At 46.7% G+C, this 21,588-nt stretch overlaps 2 protein-coding genes across 9 annotated transcripts in view; one reads left to right on the top strand and one right to left on the bottom strand.

Moving 5' to 3' along the window:
* Positions 1 to 240: 240 nt before the first annotated feature.
* tm2d1 (TM2 domain containing 1) lies at positions 241 to 14,997 on the bottom strand. Its single transcript, XM_035412302.1, has 7 exons — positions 14,764 to 14,997; positions 13,642 to 13,715; positions 12,819 to 12,927; positions 12,544 to 12,635; positions 9,464 to 9,537; positions 5,022 to 5,143; positions 241 to 2,118 (listed from the first exon to the last, which is right to left on the bottom strand). Exons 1-6 carry the CDS (start codon positions 14,892 to 14,894, stop codon positions 5,033 to 5,035), a joined length of 591 nt encoding a protein of 196 aa, XP_035268193.1. The 5' UTR covers positions 14,895 to 14,997; the 3' UTR covers positions 241 to 2,118; positions 5,022 to 5,032.
* The window catches only part of patj (PATJ crumbs cell polarity complex component), a 109,717-nt gene continuing 103,065 nt past the window's right edge, over positions 14,937 to 21,588 (top strand). For 7 of the 8 annotated variants that reach the window (XM_035412296.1, XM_035412297.1, XM_035412300.1 and 4 more), the window contains exons 1-7: positions 15,181 to 15,319; positions 15,573 to 15,617; positions 16,321 to 16,373; positions 16,605 to 16,783; positions 18,290 to 18,487; positions 18,866 to 19,005; positions 20,532 to 20,712. In XM_035412296.1, the coding sequence (XP_035268187.1) occupies positions 16,352 to 16,373; positions 16,605 to 16,783; positions 18,290 to 18,487; positions 18,866 to 19,005; positions 20,532 to 20,712 (720 nt within the window). In that variant the 5' untranslated portion in view covers positions 15,181 to 15,319; positions 15,573 to 15,617; positions 16,321 to 16,351. Of the gene's footprint in view, positions 14,988 to 15,180; positions 15,320 to 15,572; positions 15,618 to 16,320; positions 16,374 to 16,604; positions 16,784 to 18,289; positions 18,488 to 18,865; positions 19,006 to 20,531; positions 20,713 to 21,588 lie in introns of those variants that run through there. The other variant, XM_035412294.1, reaches the window with a different exon arrangement.

Below are 21,588 nucleotides of genomic sequence, written 5' to 3'. Positions count from 1 at the left end.
CCTTTAATTTCATGGCGGTGCAGGAGGAGACGGAGCGCCTATAAAGCGCTGGGCGGGATGAGCAATGGCCCTTTCCTCTGCTGGGAGGGGGCTGCCGGGCTCACCAGCTCTTTCGTGGAAAGTGCTCCATAAATCTCCAGCCTCTTATCCTTGTGTTGTATTGATAAGCTCTGCTCTGTTGAAGCAGGAACGAGGGAGGGGTTGCAGGAGGAAGAGAAAAGGAGGGGGGGGGGCGACGACTTGTCCACAGAGCACTCTGGCTTTCTTTAATCCTCCCCATCCGCCGTACAGAATGCACAATGTTTAAGAGAAAGGGAAATAAAAAATACAAAACGACAGAATTACGCATCTTTACGATACGATAAAAATAACACAGCCATGTCTGCGTATAATTTACTGTACAACTCAGAGACAATCAGAACCTTTACAACCGTCCAACAGGAATCCCGGAAATCCTATAGGAAATCAACCGGTCCTGCGTTACGTTATATAATGGACCCGCCAGTTTGACGTTTTTACTGTAGACCATAAAAGACATCCGTGTCGAGTATCTTTCCCACCACCGGACTGTCAGAAAGGGTAGGAGAACACATTATAGCTACAAAGTACATTTTCAGGGGAAAAAAAAAGGTTTTAAATGTGGGATGTGGATACATTAAAGGTGCTTGGGATGTGACCACAAGGTTACGTTCGGCTTCGGGGCAGGAGCCAGAGGATGTGAAGAAAATGCCAGAACAGGTTCGAGTTGCACACGTCACATTAACATCAGCTAACACAAGCTATTTGACAGATTCTGAATTCACATGTCTGTGCTGTACACTTCTGCCATATTAGCAGCTGTAATAGCAATCCCATAATGCATTTGAGAGCTGGATTCAAACCCAGTGATAAGTGCAGCACAGAGCTGGTTCTGCTGAAGCTCTGCAGTGTGAAAACAGGACCCCAAAGCCTGTGGTTTCGTGACACAAATGAAGACATTCAAACCTTTGAGCGGGCATTTCCCTCACAAAACAACCCTTAAACCTTACAGCAGTTCAACACATCACACTGTAACAGCAGAAGAGCATTACAACACTATAACACGAAGCGCCGAGCTGGTTCACTTCAGCAGTTTCCAGCTCCACTTACCGGCCCGGGTGAGAGTTTGGGCAGTCCAGACTTTTAAAGCGAGGGCACCAGACGCTAGCGAAAACAAAATCTATTAATTGAATTATGAAAGACAGTGATGCCGGAGGCCGGGGCGAATCGATGATCCAATGGCAGCGCAGCGCCGCGCCGCGCACGCTGCCACGCCCGCTGCCGCAGGGGCGCGGGGCCGCGGCTAACGATCCGGAGCGCGCCGCAGCAGCGCGCCGCAGCAGCGCGCCGGCGGAGGCCGATACAGTAATGGCGGGGGCTGTGATTAACGGCCTGGCTCCGCTCAGGGCTGCGTGAGTGATAGCGCGGCGGGCTAGCCGAGCGCAGACACACTCAAGCCAAATTGAAACGGCGCTTGACACGGCTTGAACCCGGACTGTTTCGCGGAACCTTCTGGGAAAAGGCGCAGCCCTGCATTCGTAATGGGAGCGCCCGGACCGCCGTGAGTCACCACCTGAGAAACGACGCCGCCCCGCGTCCAAAATGCGCCGCGCGACGGCCGGGGGGGGGGGGGGGGGGGGGGAGAGAGAGGGGCGTTCTCGACGGCCCGCGGCCTGTGAGCGGGGGGAGCGCGGGGCGAGCGCTTCGTGAGCGTTTGAACCAATCGGCTTTTTTATTATGTGCGCGGAACAGACCTGATTACAGACATTTTAAAATGGTGACATCACAACACCCATGGTCACAGACAGACTTCATCACAGAGCAACACAGAGTGGGCTGATATTCAGTCTGCTGGGAGCAGGAGGAGAGTGCTGATGAGCCGTCAGCCTCAGCTGTGTTACTGAGGCACAGCAGGGGCGGGGTTTATGGTCCATCGTGAACACGGCCAGTCCTCCAACATCCAGATGAACGTCTGATGCTGTAATCTCACCCGTGGAATCTGTGTCAGTGTACAGGACAATGATACTGAGGGAGGTGTCCAAAAATCCAACTAGCCTTGCACAGCCAAATGAATACCCTCTGATGGATTTGTTTTTCCTCCTGCAATGAACAAACAGAAATAATTAGTTACAGCGCGTTTGGTGCAAAGTTTAATTCACTTGGCGCAGTTAAAATTAATTACTATTGCAGAGCACCACTGAAACAAAAGCACAGTGCTGTTTTATGGCTAACCTTTCGACAGAAAGCTATGACATTCTCCGTATGCTGTTCAGCAATAATGCACGAAGAACTTGTTTCATGAAAATCCTGACTTGAGAAAAACGATCCACCCTAATTATGTCCAATCTAAATGTCCATAAACATCCTGTCAACTTTCATAGCAGAAATCTGAGGGGTGTTTTGCTATTTGGAGTCAATTCTTCAGTAACAACCGCCAACAGCAAACCCAAAGCATTAGTTTCAAATGAGCTATAAAGAGATCTACGCCCAGCATGAACTCCAGATTTAGGGGCGGGTCCAAAAATGAGGACGATGAATTTCCACCCCATTGACAGGAGTGAGTTACGGAGCACAGGGATGTTTAAAAGGAGAAATAAGTCTTCTTTACAGAATATGGCACAGATGGGAATTAAGACAATGCTCTCCACTTGATCACATGAAGTGGGAAATCCTGATCTTATAATAAATAAATAAATAAATAAATAAATAAAATGATGTGCTCCACTAGAAGTGTTATTAACTGTGACAGCTGCATATCTACAGTAATAAGCAATCAGGAGGGATCATCAATCACAATTAGCGCTGGAAAAGAAACAAAGCTGGTGGCCACCTTTGAGTGCGACTCATTCAGACGCGGTGGAGAAAAATAATACTCTGGCTCTTATGGTGAGGGCTGACTGTGGTCTTATGGACAAGTGGTTCCTGCCAAGCCTGGAAGCCAAGACAAAGGCAAACTGACAACACTGTGGTGGATGCACACTGCAGTTGGAATCAAGCTCCCTCTCTCCCCCTCAGCATTTCAGACTGCAACAATGAAAGCGTTTCAAGGCCTGTAATGAACTCCATGTGTCCGTATGGAGAGACATGTTATGCGAAACGCCTGCCTGTGTCACCGCAAACACGCCGTGGCTCCTAATGCTAACCAGAGAAGGGCAGAGGGAGGCAGCTAATGCTAATGCTAACCAGAGAAGGGCAGAGGGAGGCAGCTAATGCTAACCAGAGAAGGGCAGAGGGAGGCAGCTAATGCTAATGCTAACCAGAGAAGGGCAGAGGGAGGCAGCTAATGCTAATGCTAACCAGAGAAGGGCAGAGGGAGGCAGCTAATGCTAATGCTAACCAGAGAAGGGCAGACGGAGGCAGCTAATGCTAATGCTAACCAGAGAAGGGCAGAGGGAGGCAGCTAATGCTAATGCTAACCAGAGAAGGGCAGAGGGAGGCAGCTAATGCTAATGCTAACCAGAGAAGGGCAGAGGGAGGCAGCTAATGCTACCCAGAGAAGGGCAGACGGAGGCAGCTAATGCTAATGCTAACCAGAGAAGGGCAGAGGGAGGCAGCTAATGCTAATGCTAACCAGAGAAGGGCAGAGGGAGGCAGCTAATGCTAACCAGAGAAAGGCAGAGGGAGGCAGCTAATGCTAATACTAACCAGAAAAGGGCAGAGGGAGGCAGCTAATGCTAATGCTAACCAGAAAAGGGCAGAGGGAGGCAGCAGGAGGCGCTAAAACAAGGGAGGGAGACAGGCGGAGAGACGCGGACGAGTGGGGGAGAGACAGATGGACATCCTCCGCTCACGGGGCGTGAGGGTTATAGCGGGCGTGAGGCCGCGTGTGGGGGAGGCTCTGGCGGAGGCGGGGCCGGTGCCAGCTGTAATGAGTGCGATCTCACGGCCCTCGCCCCCTCCCGGCGCGCTTCCGCCAAGTTTGCTCTGCGGGCTGACATTTAGCGGCTCGCTACGCGGGGCTGGAGAGGCCTGCCGGGGACCGGGAGGGGGGGGGGGGACTCCGCCGCAGTGGGCCAGGGCTGAAGGTGTCCTTGAGCCCCCGGTTTGCTTTTGTACCCCACCGAGTGCTTTAAACTCCAGAGACAAAGCGGCTCTGGTTTCTGCCCTGGATAACTGGAGTAACCGTTTAGGCCCTTACTGACAGACCGAGCCTTCAGCTGGGCTGAGGGGCCGAACTTTGCGGAACTGTTTTCCACAGAAAGGAAGCAGGGAAAATGACAGAATGCCCAGCTTTGAGCTCAGAGCAATTGTGAGACAGCCTTATGTGTTTAGATGAAAGGGTAACCGATTCAAAATATCAGGGAAAAAAGTAACAGCATTTCCACATAAGATTTATATTTAGCTACCCAACATCCGCGTTGATTTAAGCACTTTACAATTGTTGCCCGCACACTGTCAGTAACTTGGCTTCAGTCTCTGTACTCTTGTCAGCCACTTTTTGAGTGTGTTAACAGTCCCACTGTTTGATCTTGAAAATGAAAAAGATGTGATTTCATTCATGCGAGTTCATTTTTAGGACAGTATTTAAATTCCAATTGTCAAATAACATAAGTGGAAGTTGGACTCAAACTCCCATCGCCCTTATGTGGATGTTTTTTTTTTTTGCTTTGCTTTCACAAAGCCAAAAAAATTGCGGTCGTCATTAGATATGAAAGACTCTCCTGACTGTTCCAGAGGTCCTCTGCCTTCTTCATAGTTAAATGTTCTCTGCCAGTACAGTTAATGGGCCTCATTCACAAAACATGTGTACGTTCACATATCTGTATTTGCTCATGGCTGTTTCCTTATGCTAATTACATGATCAGGATTGCAGATCAAATTTACGAAGTCAGCATTCGTAGTCTCATACACCTGGGACACGCACAAAAACAAAGGTCTGCGCATGAGTCATGAATCCCATATCGGTTTGTCGTAGGAACATTTTTAAGAACAGAAGTCAGAATATTTTATGAAATGTTTTGTGAATGTTTTGTCACATTGTTATGGTATGAGCCAGTTCTCACCTTTCCCCTCCTTAGGATGAACTCTGGGTCTTCCTGTAGGTCTCGTTAGTGATGGACAGTCGCGTGAGGCGGGCCCCATAGTAATCCACGATGTAGTGGGAGCCGTCGGACGGGCCCACGATCTGGGGGTGGACAAACACGCAAATAAGCACATCTCAGTCTGCCAAAAAACCAGAAGCTTCGCGCCACGTCCACAGAGAAAGCCCTCCAACAGTCATGTTCCAGCCCCCGTGTTCAGTGTCTATATGACATGAATATCCTTTGTATGTCATGGCCTTCTCAGTCACCAGATCCAAGCCCAGGCAACCATTCTTGGCATATTCTGGCCGGGGACACCCGAGACACTGTTTTCTGTGTCCAACGACTTAGCTCAAGTTGACCCATCCTCTAGTGGAAGAGTGGCATCGTTTCTCTAATACGGAACAGCATCCCAGTGTAGTGGGCGGTAGGCACAGTGCAGACAGGCTATACTGGCCATATGTGAGAAGTGACCACTCAGGCGTTTCCGCTCTTTGTTCACTAACTGTAGGTGTGTGCGTGCATGCATGCAAGTGTATATGCGTGTGAGTGTGTGTGCGCGCATGTGTGTGTGGTGTGTGTACCCGTGCATGTGTCGCGGTGTGTGTGAATGCGTGTGGTGCGTGTGGTGCGTGTACCCGTGCATGTGCACGGTGTGTGTAAATGCGTGTGGTGCGTGTACCCGTGCATGTGCGCGGTGTGTGTGAATGCGTGTGGTGTGTGTGAATGCGTGTGGTGCGTGTACCCGTGCATGTGTGCGGTGTGTGTGAATGTGTGTGGTGTGTGTGAATGCGTGTGGTGCGTGTACCCGTGCATGTGTGCGGTGTGTGTGAATGCGTGTGGTGCGTGTACCCGTGCATGTGCGTGGTGTGTGTGCGTGGTGTGTGTGAATGCGTGTGGTGTGTACCCGTGCATGTGCGGTGTGTGTGTGAATGCGTGTGGTGCGTGCTGTATGAGCGAGGCTGACGGGGCTGGTTGAGCTGGTGCTGCAGTGCAGGTCCGCATGCTTGCTGCTCTCGTTGGTGGCTCTGCCTGCAGGTTTGAGTGTGGCAGTGCAGGAATGAGATCACTGGGGTACTGGGTGCAGGCCTGTCAGAAAGGCTGACGCGCAGACAGGCTAATGGCTCCCTCAAGCCACACTGAGAGCACCTGGACTCCATGGCCCTGCCTTTTAGAGGGAAACACATCTGGCGCTCAGTGCCGCAAAGTACAGGGACCTCTGAAAGGTTTAGATTTAGCTGATTTAGCTGGCTCTCTGATAAACAATGTCAGGACCGAAAACCTGCTGCATACAACTCTAATAGAAAGGTAATAGAAAAGTAGCCTGCCTGTTCAACACACTGTTAAGTCCTCACTATGCGTGTGTGTGTGTGTGTGTTCACTCAATAAAGAGCAGATTTGTTGTTGAGGAGGAGGTCCTTCATTCCCAACGAAAACACACAGAACATGTTCAAACACCGCTCTCTCTACAGTATGTATATTAGCATGTTAAATGCAAATATGACCTTGTCTCTGGGCCCAGTTCAGAGGTAAACAAGGAACTGAGGCAACATTATTTATCGTGGGTTTTTCGGAGGCAAACACCAGGAACGAGTCTTTCTGACAGAATCGATAAATATAAATAATAATAAAACGTCCCAGGTGTCTATTCATTAGTTCTCAAAGACGCATTTTGCTCGCTGCTGCTCTTAGCCGAGGTATTTATAGTTAAAATATGGTGATTTGGCAAGCAGCGAGACGCGCAAATGGCTTCCACCGAGAAGCCGGCCTCTTCATCAAACGTGTCACGCTCGGAGAGGGCGGCGCGGAGACGGCGGGCCGCTAATTGAGAATGTGAGCGAGCGGCGACTCCGCGCGCCGGCGGCGACTCTTAAAAGCACCGCCCTCCCGGGGCCTCCGCTCAGACATTAGGAGAACAATAAACACCGGAGAGCTCCAGTTAATCAAAGACGCCTTCGCTGGTCTTAACGAGCGGTCCCTTCGTTCCCGCCCGGCCCGCAAAGAGCGCCTTCTCGTCCGAGGGAGGAGGAAAGCGAGCGGAGGAGCGTGCGGGTCCTCCGTTTAACGGGAGAGGCGAAAGAGAAGCCTCGCTTTTGTGTTTGTTTATTTTCGCAGCAGGGGAGGAGGGCGGGGGGGGGGGGGAGTGGAGTGGCGATGACTCATCGATATGAACTTGAAGGCGGGCTGCAGTGAGGACATGTCTCTCAGCCAATGGGTGGTGCCTGCCCAGGGGTTCGCTGAATTCAAGATACTCCACTCCTACGGTGTTGCCTAGACTGCAGGATGGGGAAGGGAGAGAAAGGCCAACAGGAGAGCTCTCTGTCTGCTGTTCCCCACTGTGTGTGGAATGTCACTGCTCTGTCTCTCATGAACACAGTAAAGGCTGTCTGATTTATGGCTCCTCTCCTAAATTAGGCTCATACAGGTATGCAGTGCCCACAGCAAGATTCTACACGGAACATGAGCACTCAAATTACTCATGACACAGCATATCTAGCATATCTCAAATACTACTAAGAAGTAACATTAATGGATGACTGTTACTAATCTATTTTCACTGCATACCACATTTCATAATTTTGGTCCTGTAAAATGGAGAAAAATACAGTTTCTTTCGTTTGATACAGAACATACTGAACTAGATAAATATAACTTATTCATAGTGAATATGATATTCACATTTAAAGAGTACTGTTACACTCACACCGTCCATAACCAACCTTCTGATGCTTTATTCTTGTCTGTCTTGTCAGTGTGTAAACAACCACACTAGAACATACTAGACTGTAGGATCCTTGAAAGTTTCCCAGCTGTTCTGTAAAATGTATTTTCTGTAGACTTGTTTTAATGCATAAATAGTGACTTCATAAAGAGGTTTTGTTGTTTAAATAGTTTACACAGAACGGCTATTCAGATGAGTAAAAAGCAGAACGGTCGACTAATGAGGTTGGAAATGATTTGCGAAACCCTGCCAGACTCTACAGGGCTGCTGCTTTCAGCTTGGGCGGAGGCAATGCGTATCCGTACCGTCAAACCATAATTTAGCTCTGGTGTTAGGAATCCTGGGAATTGCGGTTTTACATGCAGCGCCTAAATGCAGGCTCAAACAAAATCAATCACTCCCCGGCTCTCCACACACCGAGCATTAGCTGCCGCTTGTGTGATCTGCTGTGAGAAAGTTCTGGCGAACGCTAAGCCCTGGCCTTGGCTGCGGCCCTCTCTGCGCGCTGGGGAAAGGACCTGTGGCGCCAGGCCTCCTGGCTGCCGCGCGCCCAGGGCTCCCGCCGCTAGCGGCAGCACGGGCGAAGGACAAAGGAGAGGCCGGCTGCCCCGCACGCGCGCGCCTCCGTGTAAACACCGCACCCTAATGAGGATGGAGAGGCCGAGGTTGCGGCTAACAAGATGACGAATGGCTGGGCTTTTTCTCCTGTCAGGCGGCGAGGCCTTAATGGGGGTTACGGGGGGTCCTCTGGGACCGCGTGCCTGGGAGGGGCGAGAGCCGCGCCGAAGGGGAGCGCTCGCTCCTTAGCTCCGCTCGCCCGTTAGCTCCGCTCACGCCGCCGCCGCCGGGGGGGGGGTGGGGGGTTTTGGGGGGGTGGCTTCGGAGGCTCAGGTGCCCCCGAAAACCGCCCTGTGTCGACTCGCCGAGGGTTCGGGGCGGATCATTCCGGCCTTTCTGGTCATTCAGCTGGCTTTGCCCCAGAATGATCCCACCCTGTCCTGTATCTCCAGCTACAGATACAGCCACTCTATCTATGTGCTGTAGGAACTCGGCTTATAAAATACTGTACAGCCTACAACTCCATTTCCCCCAGCTGGGCGCTCAGCAATCAAGAGAGAGAGATTTAGGCAACACTGCTATGGCTGGGGACCTGTCCAGGAAAACTCACACATCAATATCATTCAAGAGTTACAGAAAGGAAAGGAGCAGTGGCATCTGGCTTCCTCTCTACCAAACAGGCATGGACACAGCTCTTAACGCTGAGTACAATGGAAAGCCTATGCACCACAGCACACTGGGTGGCTCACCACATATATATTAATAAAATATCTTTTTAAGTAATATTACATTACATTCATTTAGCAGATGCTCTTACCCAGAACGACTTGCAGTGTAGGAGAGCATAAAAGCATTTACCTGATTTGCATGAGTAATAGAGCCAGACCAGGCTAACAGCTTTCCCAGACCAATGAGAATATGAACTAACATCATCACAGCACTATACAATGAAAGAACTTACATTGAAATTACAAACCCTGAATACGTACAGATTACATCTATGACAAGAAAAACCTCAAACCAAGTAAATATCAGAGCTAGTGAAAAAGGTATAAGTGTTAGGGGGAGGGGACGAGAGGGGAAATGAGATTTAGGCTGAAGAGGTGGGTCTTCAATCTGGCCATGAGACGTGCTGTCATCTTACCTGCATGGATATCAGCATGAAGTCCACCAGACTGCCAATGCCACAGAAACCCACCGTGCAGAACTTCAGCAGGCCTAGGAAACAGCGAGAGGAGCGCGCCCGTAAATGCCACAGTTTTACAACAAGGGCGTCCACTTTTTAGGGACTGTGCGACTGCAAAGCGCAGGCCCCAGCCTCGTACAGAGTAATTCAGTGCCTCTGCGGAAAGCCTCAGCAAAGCGCTGTCTGAGAAGGAGGCAGCCAGGGGGGCCTGAAGGCGCTCAGCTTCCCGTTCCCTGATATAATTCTGACCACGTGCGGCAGCGACCGTGCATTCGCTCAGGAGGAGAGGGTGTGCCACTGAAAATGCCATCTCCCCTGGACTGTACACGAGCGGGGCTTTTGTACATTTGCTTTGCTGGTCCATTTGTTTCGGCCTGTGGTTTTGCATTTCAAGCTAAGCTGTGCCAGGTTAATGCGTTTTTTTTTTTTCCCCTCTCCCACATCCTTCGGCGAAGCGAAACCGGTCCGGAGAGGTAATACGCGCAAGAAAAAAATGAATCCGGGGACTCTGTGTTCAGCTTCAGTTTGTTCAGTTCTAGGAGCGCCATAAACATTGTTTTTTATGGCGAGAGGAGACTGAGCTGCACAATGCAGGGGTGCATAAATGTGGCAAAGCTCCCTTTATCTCCTCAGGCAACTGACACTGAAATGTGACAGACGATATCAGGATGCCACACCACATACGATCTTTATTTAGATGACTATACGCTAGCTTTATTCGGCAGCACAGAGGCACCACCGTACTTAACAGGCTAACGTACACTTTGCCTCGACTCAGGACTTTGTGCTATTATTGCAGATTACAGAAAACCCACCAATTACCCGTTCCACAGAGGCCACTGGAAGACAAAGGGTTTTTACAACCAATTTTTTAAAATCTTGCTAGCGCGATTATAACATAATTACAGTAAATTTGCATTAATATTATCCCAAATTGCTCATTTGGGGGCCTAGGTGTGTTGATTGCTCGGCGGCGGGCTGAAGTGCAGGTTTAGGCGGTGCCCGCCGCATGCCCGCGCGCTCCGGGCGCGTCTTAATGGCTTAATGGCGCAGCGGCGTCGGGCCCGCCGCTCTGCCGGGGGAGGCCAGGTGCGTCTCCGCGCCGCGGCTTAAGCCGGCCCGCGCCCGCCCAGCGTGGGGGGGGGGGGGGGGGGGGGGGGAGGGGGCTGCCGCTCCAATCCCCGCGCTCCGGAAACAAAAGCCGGCGGAGAGCCGGGGAGGCCTTTCATCCGCCGGGGCCCTTTGTGATCTTGCAGGTGCTTAATTAAAAATAAAACCTCAATCAAAAGGGAAAGAAGAGGGGGGGGTGGGGAATACGTGCTGGTTCACGCTTAACTTCAGTGTTTTGATTCGGGGCCTATTTATAGCAGGGAGTCCTTCTGGATGAGATAATGGGGACATTATTTTGTGCGTAGCGGGCGGAGGAAACTCCCTCCGCCCTGCCCCAGACGGGCGTGAAGCGCCGCTTCAGCCTGTTAGCGCTCGGCCTGTTAGCGCTCGGCTCGCTCACAAAGCCTCTCTCCTCAGGCCCCCGCTCTCTGCTGCTGGAAATGGCCGCTCTGCCCTGTGATTCCTCAGTCACAGAAACGGAGCGGAGCTGGTGAGCTCCCGTTCCTTCGGTTTCCCATTCTCATCCCGGCAAAACCAGCCAATCGTCAGTCAGCACATCACAAATAATGAACAGATTCACAGGCGCTTCCTTCAACCTTTGCTGACAAGTGTTTTATGCACTCAGTTCCATTACATTTTATTTGCATGCTGCATTATCCAGAGATACTGCCACAAAAACACAGAAAATTAGGAAAGAGTAGGCCTGCTCCCCCAAAAAAACAGTAAGTGAGGTCAAAATAAAAACTTCCCAGGGGGAATAAAAAGACCCCCAAGGGGGAGGAAATCTCAGGACGAGAGAAGTCCATCCTCCACTGGCTGTTGTCAGGTACGTGGGACCCTACTGAGTAAGTAATCGGCATGGTAAGGCATATTCTAGCCCGGGGTATTAGACTAGCTGGTAACAAAAAAACAAAAACACAGTCCAAGCCAAGTTATGCAGTTTCTACAATCTACACAATCCTTCCACATAATCAAATCAAGTCTTGGCAATCTTAGGTCCATACCTAGACTTGCTGGAGCCTCCAAAAAAATCTAATGAACAATCTCATTAATTCAGTCATTACTGACAACTGTGTCTGCACCATGTGTACATCTCTGGGTTGTACAGCTTAACTGAAAGGAGGGGCACTACTCGACGTCCTTCAAGACTATTTTTATCCAGAATGTTCTTTTCTCATTTGGAATGCCAAATCGTATTTTTAGGTCAGTCTAAATCACTGCAACATCCTTGATTCCAGAGTGCATAGGAAAATTTTAGCACAGCGTACCATTTTGAGCATGCCTGGTGGAAAGCTGCAGGACTGAGGTAAACTATTTATTCCTTTCATCATTCACTACTGGGTGATGAATCAAACCATTATAAAAGCACTGAAAACAACGCTGTTTGACAGCCTTCATTTGTAATTATAAGCTATTAGGAGGAAACAGCTTTTTTGTTGCAGGAAATTCTTTGTCAATGCCAAGGCAAAACGACTCATAGGTAAATATGTTTTTTGATTTAAGCACAAAATGTTAAATCCTTGCATCATGAACGTAAAACTAATTTATCAGTACAGGATGCTTGCTACTTTCTTGGTGTGCTGAGGATATCCTGAAGTTCTTGGTCTTATGCCATCGACGTGTCTCAGGCTGGCGTAAATCTGAAACTGACCTCAACTTTCTTTCACGGCAGAATAAAAAAAAATCCTTGCATGCTCCTTTTTTCAGAATTACACGAAGAAATTAGGATTTTGCTGGCCTTCAGGACCCAAAGCTCTTCACAGTTTCGACAGAAGCTCAGTGTCCTTCCAAACCGGTGACAGATTCATTGCAGCTAAATCTCGGTTCCCAGCTGTGAGAAGGACACCACGTCCCCCAGCTCAGTGGGATTAGACTACCGCTGGCTGGCAGCGTATAACTGCAGAATCAACAAGAAACCGAAATCTCACCTAAGGCTGGATATCCCAGATAGAAACGATCTGCCCCAAGCCATCCAAGGAAGAGTGAAAGGGCCACTGCAACTCTGTATGAATAACCACTCCTGACAGGAAGAAAACACAGTGTTAGCAGGGGGGGATAGGAACATGATATCAAATGTCAAGGGATAGTACATATTTGACCATTGTTTTTCTTTTCACAATCATGACTGGTGTATTTTTTTGAAGATGGTGTGTTAGAATTAGACAAGCCGCATAAGAAATTCAAAAGACGATTTTCTACGTACACGTTTCGACACGGCACAGTTCTGTTGAATCCAACTTCGTTTCCGCTGAATGTAAATTCTGTCCCATTGGCCAAGCGGCAGCTGATTTCGCGTGCAGGCAGACATTCCACTGAAACAATGACAGAGATCAAGTAAAAACAGAAATGTAAAAAAAGATCATTTACATGTCACAGTAAAAGTAAGGGGCTGAAAATGTTCACTGCTAAAACTGAACGAATGTATTCAACATTTCAAATTTTCATTAAAGGTTTATATAATACTCATGTGCTAATTCACGTCTCTGATCTCTGAATTTGCAGGTAATCTATAATGCTTAGGCTGCATTCCAAAGGGAGTGCTAAGCTAAGATAGCTAGCTGGCAGTCTTATCTGCATACTCAGCCCCAGACATGGAAATGTAAGTCTCAAAATCAGAAAAATATCAGCTAACGGCAGTTCTCCAGACCCTTCTTGAGTTTGCAAGTAATGTTATTGGTTCACAAACTTGTGACTTGTGAAAACACAGCAAGTGGCAATGTGTGTGGTGTGAATCTTCAAATTAATATTTTGACTTGTTACGAATGTATGCTTCTAAATTATTGCCACGTATTTCTCCAGAAGAATACAGCTACTTTGCAACATTGTACAGTGGGATATGCCTGTATTCTATTCTGACTGTCTGTATACTTAAATACAGCATTTTCAGGGAGCAAATGCATTGGCTACATATATGGTGGGCATTATTATGCATAACATGACTCTTCAACTAACTGTGAAACAAATGTCTGTGTGAAACTATTTCAGAAAATAAAATGGATGAAAATGAAGTCACAGTTACCACTCACCCCAAGCAACTGAATCCTTGCAGGTTTCAGGCTCTTGTGTAGCATCATCTATCTTTGGCTCTTTGCAACGATATGTGGCAAATGTTAAGGTTAAGGTTATGTATCACACAATATATTTTCATCGGATAAATATAAATACTCTGTAATACAAGTACATTTAGGAAAAAGGGCAGCTGTTTTCAGCAAAGTCTCTTACACAAGAGATCCAGCTGACACATTTGGTACTGCACATAAGCTTCATTCTGCTCCCAAACAAGTGACACTAAGATAATTATACAAATCACTTGGAATAAAGGAACTCCAGTGACTGAATAGATTTATTAGCTGATCGTGTCCAGCGTGCATTGGTAAGTCCACTGCCACTCTATGCTTCCTTATCCGACTTGGAATTATTAAAGAATTCTATAAATTTTGATTAAACATGTCTATATGCACATCCGTTTCCACAAAAGCCACACCGAAAGTCACCCAAGAATGTCAGCAATTATAACTTTCAATTGGTAGTTCTCATGTGTTCCACAACTGTCTTTCATTTAACCAGAATATACAAGGCACCTATTACAGTGCGCTGTTGCTTGTGTTTTCGCTTTCAGTGTAACTAATAAAGACAAGTACAGCAAGTCAATGAACTGTACACGTTACTGTTCGTTTTCATATAGCGAAAATAGACGCATCGAATTACCATATTTAAAAATACCACGGGAAACTCACCCCGTAAGATCTATACCAAAAATGTAATGTGATATTGAACTCTCTGACAAATAACCACTAATTTGCCCCAGTTTTGAGAGCAATTACAGCGAATTAGCCGAGCTAGCCAGCCATTCCCCATTGATGTTTTTATAATCGGAATGGGCACATTAGCGGAACTAGCCAATTTAGCTAGCAAGCTGACAATTACTACACACACACATTTACTATCAAATTGAAATGGTTGCAAATGTCACCAGTTTGCTGAATTTAGTTTCCATGTAAATCTTAGCTACTAGTAACTGGAAAGATCATTTACGTCGTTAAATTCTAGCTAACGTTAGCAACTAACGTTAGCAGAGCTAGCTATCTCAGCTTGCCAACCTAGCTGAACATATTTCATGATATCTCCGGAGGAAATCGAAAGGATATTGCCCCAAAAGCAGGTTTTCACAACTATCTACTTCATTAGCCAATACCATTATTAAACAATAAGTCAAAAATAATAAAATAACCCCAGGTAGGGACTGTAAACAAAGGCTGAGGTTCCTAGAGGCAGCCATGTTGACAGCGTTTCGTTGTCACGTGACTGAGAGTTGTTAAAGGGACAGCTCATTTGTGACCCGAAACCCCGTTCGATTAGCACATTCCCACCTGTAAGAGCTGTTAACTTTACCAACAACGACCACAAGTACAACTAATCAGGATTCACTGCGTGAATGTTGGTTTGTTTGTACTCAGTCACGCTCGATTACTTAAAATGATGGCGGATGCTTGATTTGAATTTTTAGCTAACTATCCAGTGAACAAACAGCTAGCTAGCTGTGAAAGTAACGTTGGATAGCTAACATTGGCAAACTACCCATCTGAAAATGTTACTAAACTCGGATAGCTAGATTATTAGTCAACTAGTAAGACCAGAGTCAAGTATCGCTAGCCAAATTCAGTTGTTACAAAGTTTTGCTTTTCAAATCAAGGCATGCTCATTGTAAGTCTCTAAGTAACTTTCTAAGAAAAAACGTTCATGTTTGATTGCTAACGTAATGTTAGATAGCTGACGTGCACCTGCTTTCTTAAAACAGTAACGTTAAATCTTGCTGGGTCTGTTATCTGGTTGCGAACCTAACGTCGAATGAGTGGCTTTGGGTTCTTATACGGTTCGTTATCCAGATAGGTACTCTTGTGAGAGTTTTCTGTTGTTTCGCCCATTGTTTAACCCAGTTCTGCACTTCCTGTTTCAGGTGAGGTGCGGACGTCCTCTGCTTTAATAAACTTCCGTCGAACAGGTAAGGAACATTCTTATCTGGAAATCACAGCTTAAGTTTTAAAAAGTCAATTTGTGTTTGTTGTGAGTTGTTTTGTTTGTGTCTGTTAGGTAATTTACCTTGGTGGGTTAATCTGACTCAGAAGCAGAAACCAGGCAATCTAACGCGCAAGCCAGCCAGCGAGGCATATTGGTGACAAGTTTGGAATTGTTGGCCATTCTGGCTATGTTCGCGAACTAGAACAAAATTGTGTATCTTGGTTCATTTTAAGCCACACGCCGAGAGTAATCGGATGTATGTATCTTTGTGACTGTCATTATACGAACAGACGTTTCCTAATCATAAGTGTCCTGGGTTAGATCATGAGAAAATAGCTTCTCCAGAATTAAAGGTCATTATGCTACAACATAAACTGGAACAGAATAATCTGAATTGTGTTTAAAGGTAGGTAACATTAGCAGACTTAATAAGTTCGTAGAATAGAAGGTAAGAGAAAAAAGGCTCCTTTCTCTTAACAACTTTCAAATCCCACCCAACAAAATGTGACCAACTTCCTGGAAATCCGTCTGGGAGTTGGTCAGCTCGCTAATCAGGTGCTGACACACTTGTCACTGTATTGCTTTTCTGAAATACTAATAATATTTGGCAAATCGACGAGAGACCGGTTTTTAGGTTTTTTTGTTGTTGTTGTCATTGTTACACCTTTATCCTCCCCCTTCTGCAGATTCTGTCTTATTCATTTTGCAAGAAGGACAATGTATGAAAATGTTCCTGCAGGTAGCTGGTTTTACTCTGTCTTCTTAAAAATATGTTTATTTATGAGTGTAATGTGCTTAAACCCTTTTGAATTATGAACATACCTTCATTTCACTGTTTAACCATGAAATTAAGTGAGAGATTCTGTTTCGTGTGTGTGTGTGTGTGTGTGTGTGTGTGCGCGTGTGTACGTGTGTACGTGTGTGTGTGTGTGTGTGTGCGTGCATGTGTATGTGTATATGATGCTCGCAGTGTCCACACTGGAGCGACAGCAGGTTATGCAGGCCTTGGAGAGGCTCCAGGCCAAGCTCCTGCAGCGTGATGAGCAGACCCACAGTGAGAGGCTGGGCGCCCTGAGGGATGCCCTGCGGAGCCCCCTCCTGGGCCACATCCTCACCCTGCAGCATTCCATCAAGCAGCTCCGAGACCAGGTGAGCCCCCGGCAGGGCCCGGATGTGCTCGCTCACGTGTTCAGGCGCTCGTCGTGGCGGTCCGAGGAGAAGCCTGGAGGTGCCGCGACATTGACAAGCTTGTGACTGTATAAAAACTTAAAACCAAAACAAACCCTCGGGTTTGGTGGCCCTCAACAAGAATGTTTCTGTGGCCCCAAAGTGTTAAAAAAAATCCCTAAATGATAGTAGCCCTAAACGATAGTGTTTAGGCGAGCAGACAGCTCTGCCCAAAACCAAAGAGGTGTTCACAAAATTTAGAACACATCTGTTTTATTTAACTGAAATTTGCTTCCTCCTGAAGATGCATTTTGTTACAAATGAAAATTTATACATATATACACTGTCTTACAAAGGCAGAGATTATTTTTGTTTTTTTTTAATTTTTGTGAAATTGTGAAAATAATAAAATGATATAACTTTTCATCACTATTTTTGCCATAGTACACATAATCAAAATCTTGTGCACTTATTTCTGATGCTAGATATGACTTTTCACATGGCCACTTTTTCTTGCACAGTGCTGTTGACTTAGATGCTGTTCACTCATTTGTATGCAGCGAGAGTTTTTATTGATGTTAAAAAAAGGCTGAAGAATAAACAGTCAGCATGCCAAATTAAGATAATGGCAAAAACTGATGTATGTCTTCATATTGTAAGTGCTGGGAAGGTCAGGCGACTGTCTGTGACTGCGTAAGGTAAAAACCTATTGCATATATATAACTGGAGGTGGTAGATTTCTGTGTGGATCTATCAAGCCTTAATATCTACTGTCTTGGTTTGAGTAACTGCCTTGTCTGAGATATATTGATGAAATGGCCGGGAACCTGCCCCGTCAGCCCGGCCTAAATAAGCAGGAGACTGATAAGTTTCCACAATGTGAGTCTAAAGGTCATTAATACATTACCTGTTTGGGACTGGGGAGAGCAGCAGAAAAATGTATTGATTTTTCCCCCCTCCTGCTTCTACAGTTGTTGCCCCTCTTTCTAAAAGCATTTTTGTTCCTACTAACTTGTGGCCGACCCTCCTTAACATTGCCTATTATTATAACCTCTACTTCGCCTGCAAAATGTGAAATAATAATAGCGCACAATTTTAAAATGTACTGTATGAATATAATGTCCAGCATTTATTGTGGCTTCATGTTAGATTTTTTTAAATTCTTTACTAAATTTTCTTTTTAGTTCAACTTGCATGCTGGGCATGACTTCAGATTTGGCTGATTAGGAAACAGAATAGCTGGGTGAAGTTTCACTTGAATTAATTCATGTGTATTCATTTGGAATGTGCTTTTACCCAGAGTGACTTGCAAGGCCGACAGTACGAGGTGCGAGCGGTCCTGGGCTAATGCAGGCGATGTGTTATTTTCTGATTAAGCGTGCTTCATTTGTCAAGCGCATAAAAGCACCGTGACAAGGGCAAAACGAACCGAGCGCGAGGGGCCGAGAGCGTCTAAACCTTCGCCGTCTTGGCTCTTCCTGTGCGCAGATCAACTGCCTGCCCCCCGGCACCAGCAGTGACTTCAGCTTCTCCAAGAAGGGCCAGCTGATCTTCAGCGCCAGCCGCCCCGCCAGCAGCCTGTTCGGGCCGGGCCCGGGCTCCGTGGTGTCGAATGGCACCGGGTTCTCCTCTGTCAGTATCTTCTCCTCCGAGCAGCTGCAGAGGTGGATCCAAGCGGCCGCTAAGGTGGGGAGCGCTCGTGCTTCACGCTCAATAATTAAAACAGGGTTTCATGTCCTCCACTTAATTCTTAATACTGCAATTAATACAGGGGTGCTGCCTATATTTGTTTGTTCGATCGTTGTTTCGTACCATTTTTGATTTTTATTTCATATTGGCTGTTTTTCTATTTATTTTTAATTTTGCACAAAGCATGTTCCACTGAATGTAACGTTTCCCCAGCTGACACAAAATGTTCTCACAATGTTACTGGGATGTTTTGTCCATGCTATAACATTGGCACTGCATGGCAGTGGCATTGTGAGGTGGGTTTCGTGTTGGCTGGGCTGTTGGTTGCCCGCGGTGACGTATTTGGTGATTAAGCTGTGCACCCGGCCTGTTTAGGGACGGCAGACTGAGCGCATCGCCCTGCCCAAGCCCCAGTCTGGAGGCCTGGGCTTCAGCGTGGTGGGCCTGAAGCCGGAAGGCGTGGGGAGTCACGGCGTGTTCATCAAGCAGGTGCAGCCAGGAAGCATCGCCGACAGGTGGGCCGCCCTCTGCCAATCCTCCTCTCTCTCGCTTTTCCTCTCCCTCTCCCTCTCTCCCCATCTCTCTCTCTCCCACCTCCTTCCCTTCCTCCCACCTCCCTGTGTCCCATTCTCATTCTGTGACTTTTCATAGCGAGCAACTTGGTAAAAGGCTTGCTCAGCCTTGATTTGTTTTATTTAGTGTTGTGTTTTACATTTTACTTTTAACTTTTTTTTAGGCATTTAACAGAAACTTATCCTGGGTGATTATCGCAGCTTACGTTCTTTGTACATGCAGTCCATTTTTGCAGAACTGGATATTTACTGAGCAGTTCAGGTTGGGTAACTTGCTCAATGGGTGCTACAGAAGTGTCCTACCTCAATCGGGCCTGCAAGCTTGACATTTCGAGCCCAGCTCCCTAACCATTAGACTGCACTGCCTCCCTTTGTTTCTTGCACGATTTTTAAAAAATCTGGCTTTTGCCTTGAATAACCTTTTATATGCACTGTACACATGTGGTTTAAAGGAGAACTCCAGGCAAAAGCTCATATTCACTGCCTTGCGCTGCATGTTCTGGCAGCTGCTCTAGAAACAGGGATGTTTGTGCTGGTGCACCGCGTGAGTTTTTAAATGGTGCTGTTGTAGCAGCAGCCATTTTGCCACTAAACAGTGCCACCATATTTGTAGGACTAAGAATTTAGGCCTTTAATTTTCGCCAAAATATCTGTTTTTCAGATTTAAAAAATCAAGAGAATAGTGGTTTACATATAAAATAGGTTTTTACTCTGTAAAATCTTGGTTAACATCTGAGTTTTGCTTGATATTGCCTGCATGACAGTGGATTATTTTAAAAAGCAGGAGGTCCTTGGTGAAAGCCAAAAAGAATTTTCATTGCATTGGGGTGCAATAAAATAACCCTGCTCCAGTTTAGGCTTTCATAAAACCCTTGTGTTAATTAGTGAAAGTCTGTTTAAACTAATAACGTTGGGCTTTAAAATTATAAAGCCTGTACCATCTCCAGGACACACGGACTACATCAAGCCACTAAACTGTTTCTTTCCATTTGTCTTCCTCCATTGTTTGTAGTGGTGGCTATCTGCACATGGATTAAATAAACTCTCACACTAGCCTTAATATATTCCGTATCTTATGTTTCTGTCCAACGTGATTTTCTTTGGCTTAACGCTCATGTTTTTTGCATTGAATCTTTTAAAATTATTCCGAGTCTCTTTCAAATATTTTAGCACTGGTTCTACACAAACCACTAACAAGAAAAGCAGCTGTTTTTCTGACACATTGGAGATTCTGATAAATCCTTTGCGGTAATTTTGCGTTGGCCGTTGGCAGTCCCTCGCTGCTTGTAAAACTGGCAGTGAAGCGGCTGTAAGGTGCCGTGCTCTGCTAAAGCGTTTATTCTCGGCGTAGTGGCGAGTATTGTCGCTTGTAATCACTGTGTTCTGTAAGGAACGGCAGCAGACGATGGAACGAGCAGAACGCGGTTCTGTACAGGCGTAACCATGGCGTTGGGTTTTGTCGTCTGCAGGGATGGCAGGTTGAAGGAGAACGACCAGATCCTGGTCATCAACGGGACCCCCCTGGACCAGAGCGTCACCCAGCCGCAGGCCATCTCCCTGCTGCAGCAGGCGGAGGACAGGGTGGAGCTGGTGGTGGCCCGGGCCACCGCGGCCCCTCAGCACCCACCTCCGCCCGGGCCCGTTCTCACGGTGAGAGGCTGTCCCTGGCAACCGGGCAAACTCGTGTGAAATGAATGCTGGGAAATGCGGTTGTTCTGGGGTCCTCAGACATGCCGAGCTGAATGACCGGGACATCCAGACGACCTTACTGTTAATCATGTCCTCATTACTGCCATTTTGGCCGTGTTCTTTGTATTCTTTGTAAATGAGGAAAAACAAGGTCATGGCTTGGAGTAAAAAAATGCCTGGAATTTCAGCTTGAGACGATGGTGGAAAACGTGAAGCACTATAAGATTAAAGTAGATGAGTACGTTATGTATGAAAAAGAAAATATTTTAGGCAAAGAATGCATGGTAACTGTCCTTGTGGAATGTGGTCCTGGTTTGTACTGAAGCTTGATGATTTATGGGTAGCAGTGGTGGAATATACCTACAAACCATTGACCCTGACTCGCTGATCAGGTGACCATGTTTGGTGAGGGGAAATACTTAGTATGACCACTAGATGGCCAACAGAGTAGTCACAGCCACTGAGCTACATGTGCTCAGTTCTGGTTTGATATAGTACCTTTATGTAAATATTTGCGTCCGTGCTCATTTTTTTTGTCAGAAGCAATGTGTGTTTCTTTTATATTTTGTGTTTTATTTAGACTAATCTTGTCATTTTTATATTCTTGGCCCAACGCCACTCCTGGAATATCAACTCAGCTGTGCTTTTGTTTTATTCTCTTGGCGTTTCTTCTGAGGTCAGGTTTAATGGAGCCGTGCGTATAAAGTCTGAGTTTAATTTTATTGCTGTTTTCCAGCTTAACTCTCTGTCACCAAAGGGCAGGTCTCACTGCAGAAAAGAAAAAAACAAGGTCTGGTCTTGTTAATTATTATGCCAGAGTAATTATTTACTTGGCAG

The sequence above is a fragment of the Anguilla anguilla genome, chromosome 4 (genome assembly GCF_013347855.1).
Source record: "Anguilla anguilla isolate fAngAng1 chromosome 4, fAngAng1.pri, whole genome shotgun sequence".
Classification (NCBI taxonomy): Eukaryota; Metazoa; Chordata; class Actinopteri; order Anguilliformes; family Anguillidae; genus Anguilla; species Anguilla anguilla.
Note: the sequence above shows the minus strand (reverse complement) of the source record. Positions and strands in the feature narration are given on the sequence as shown.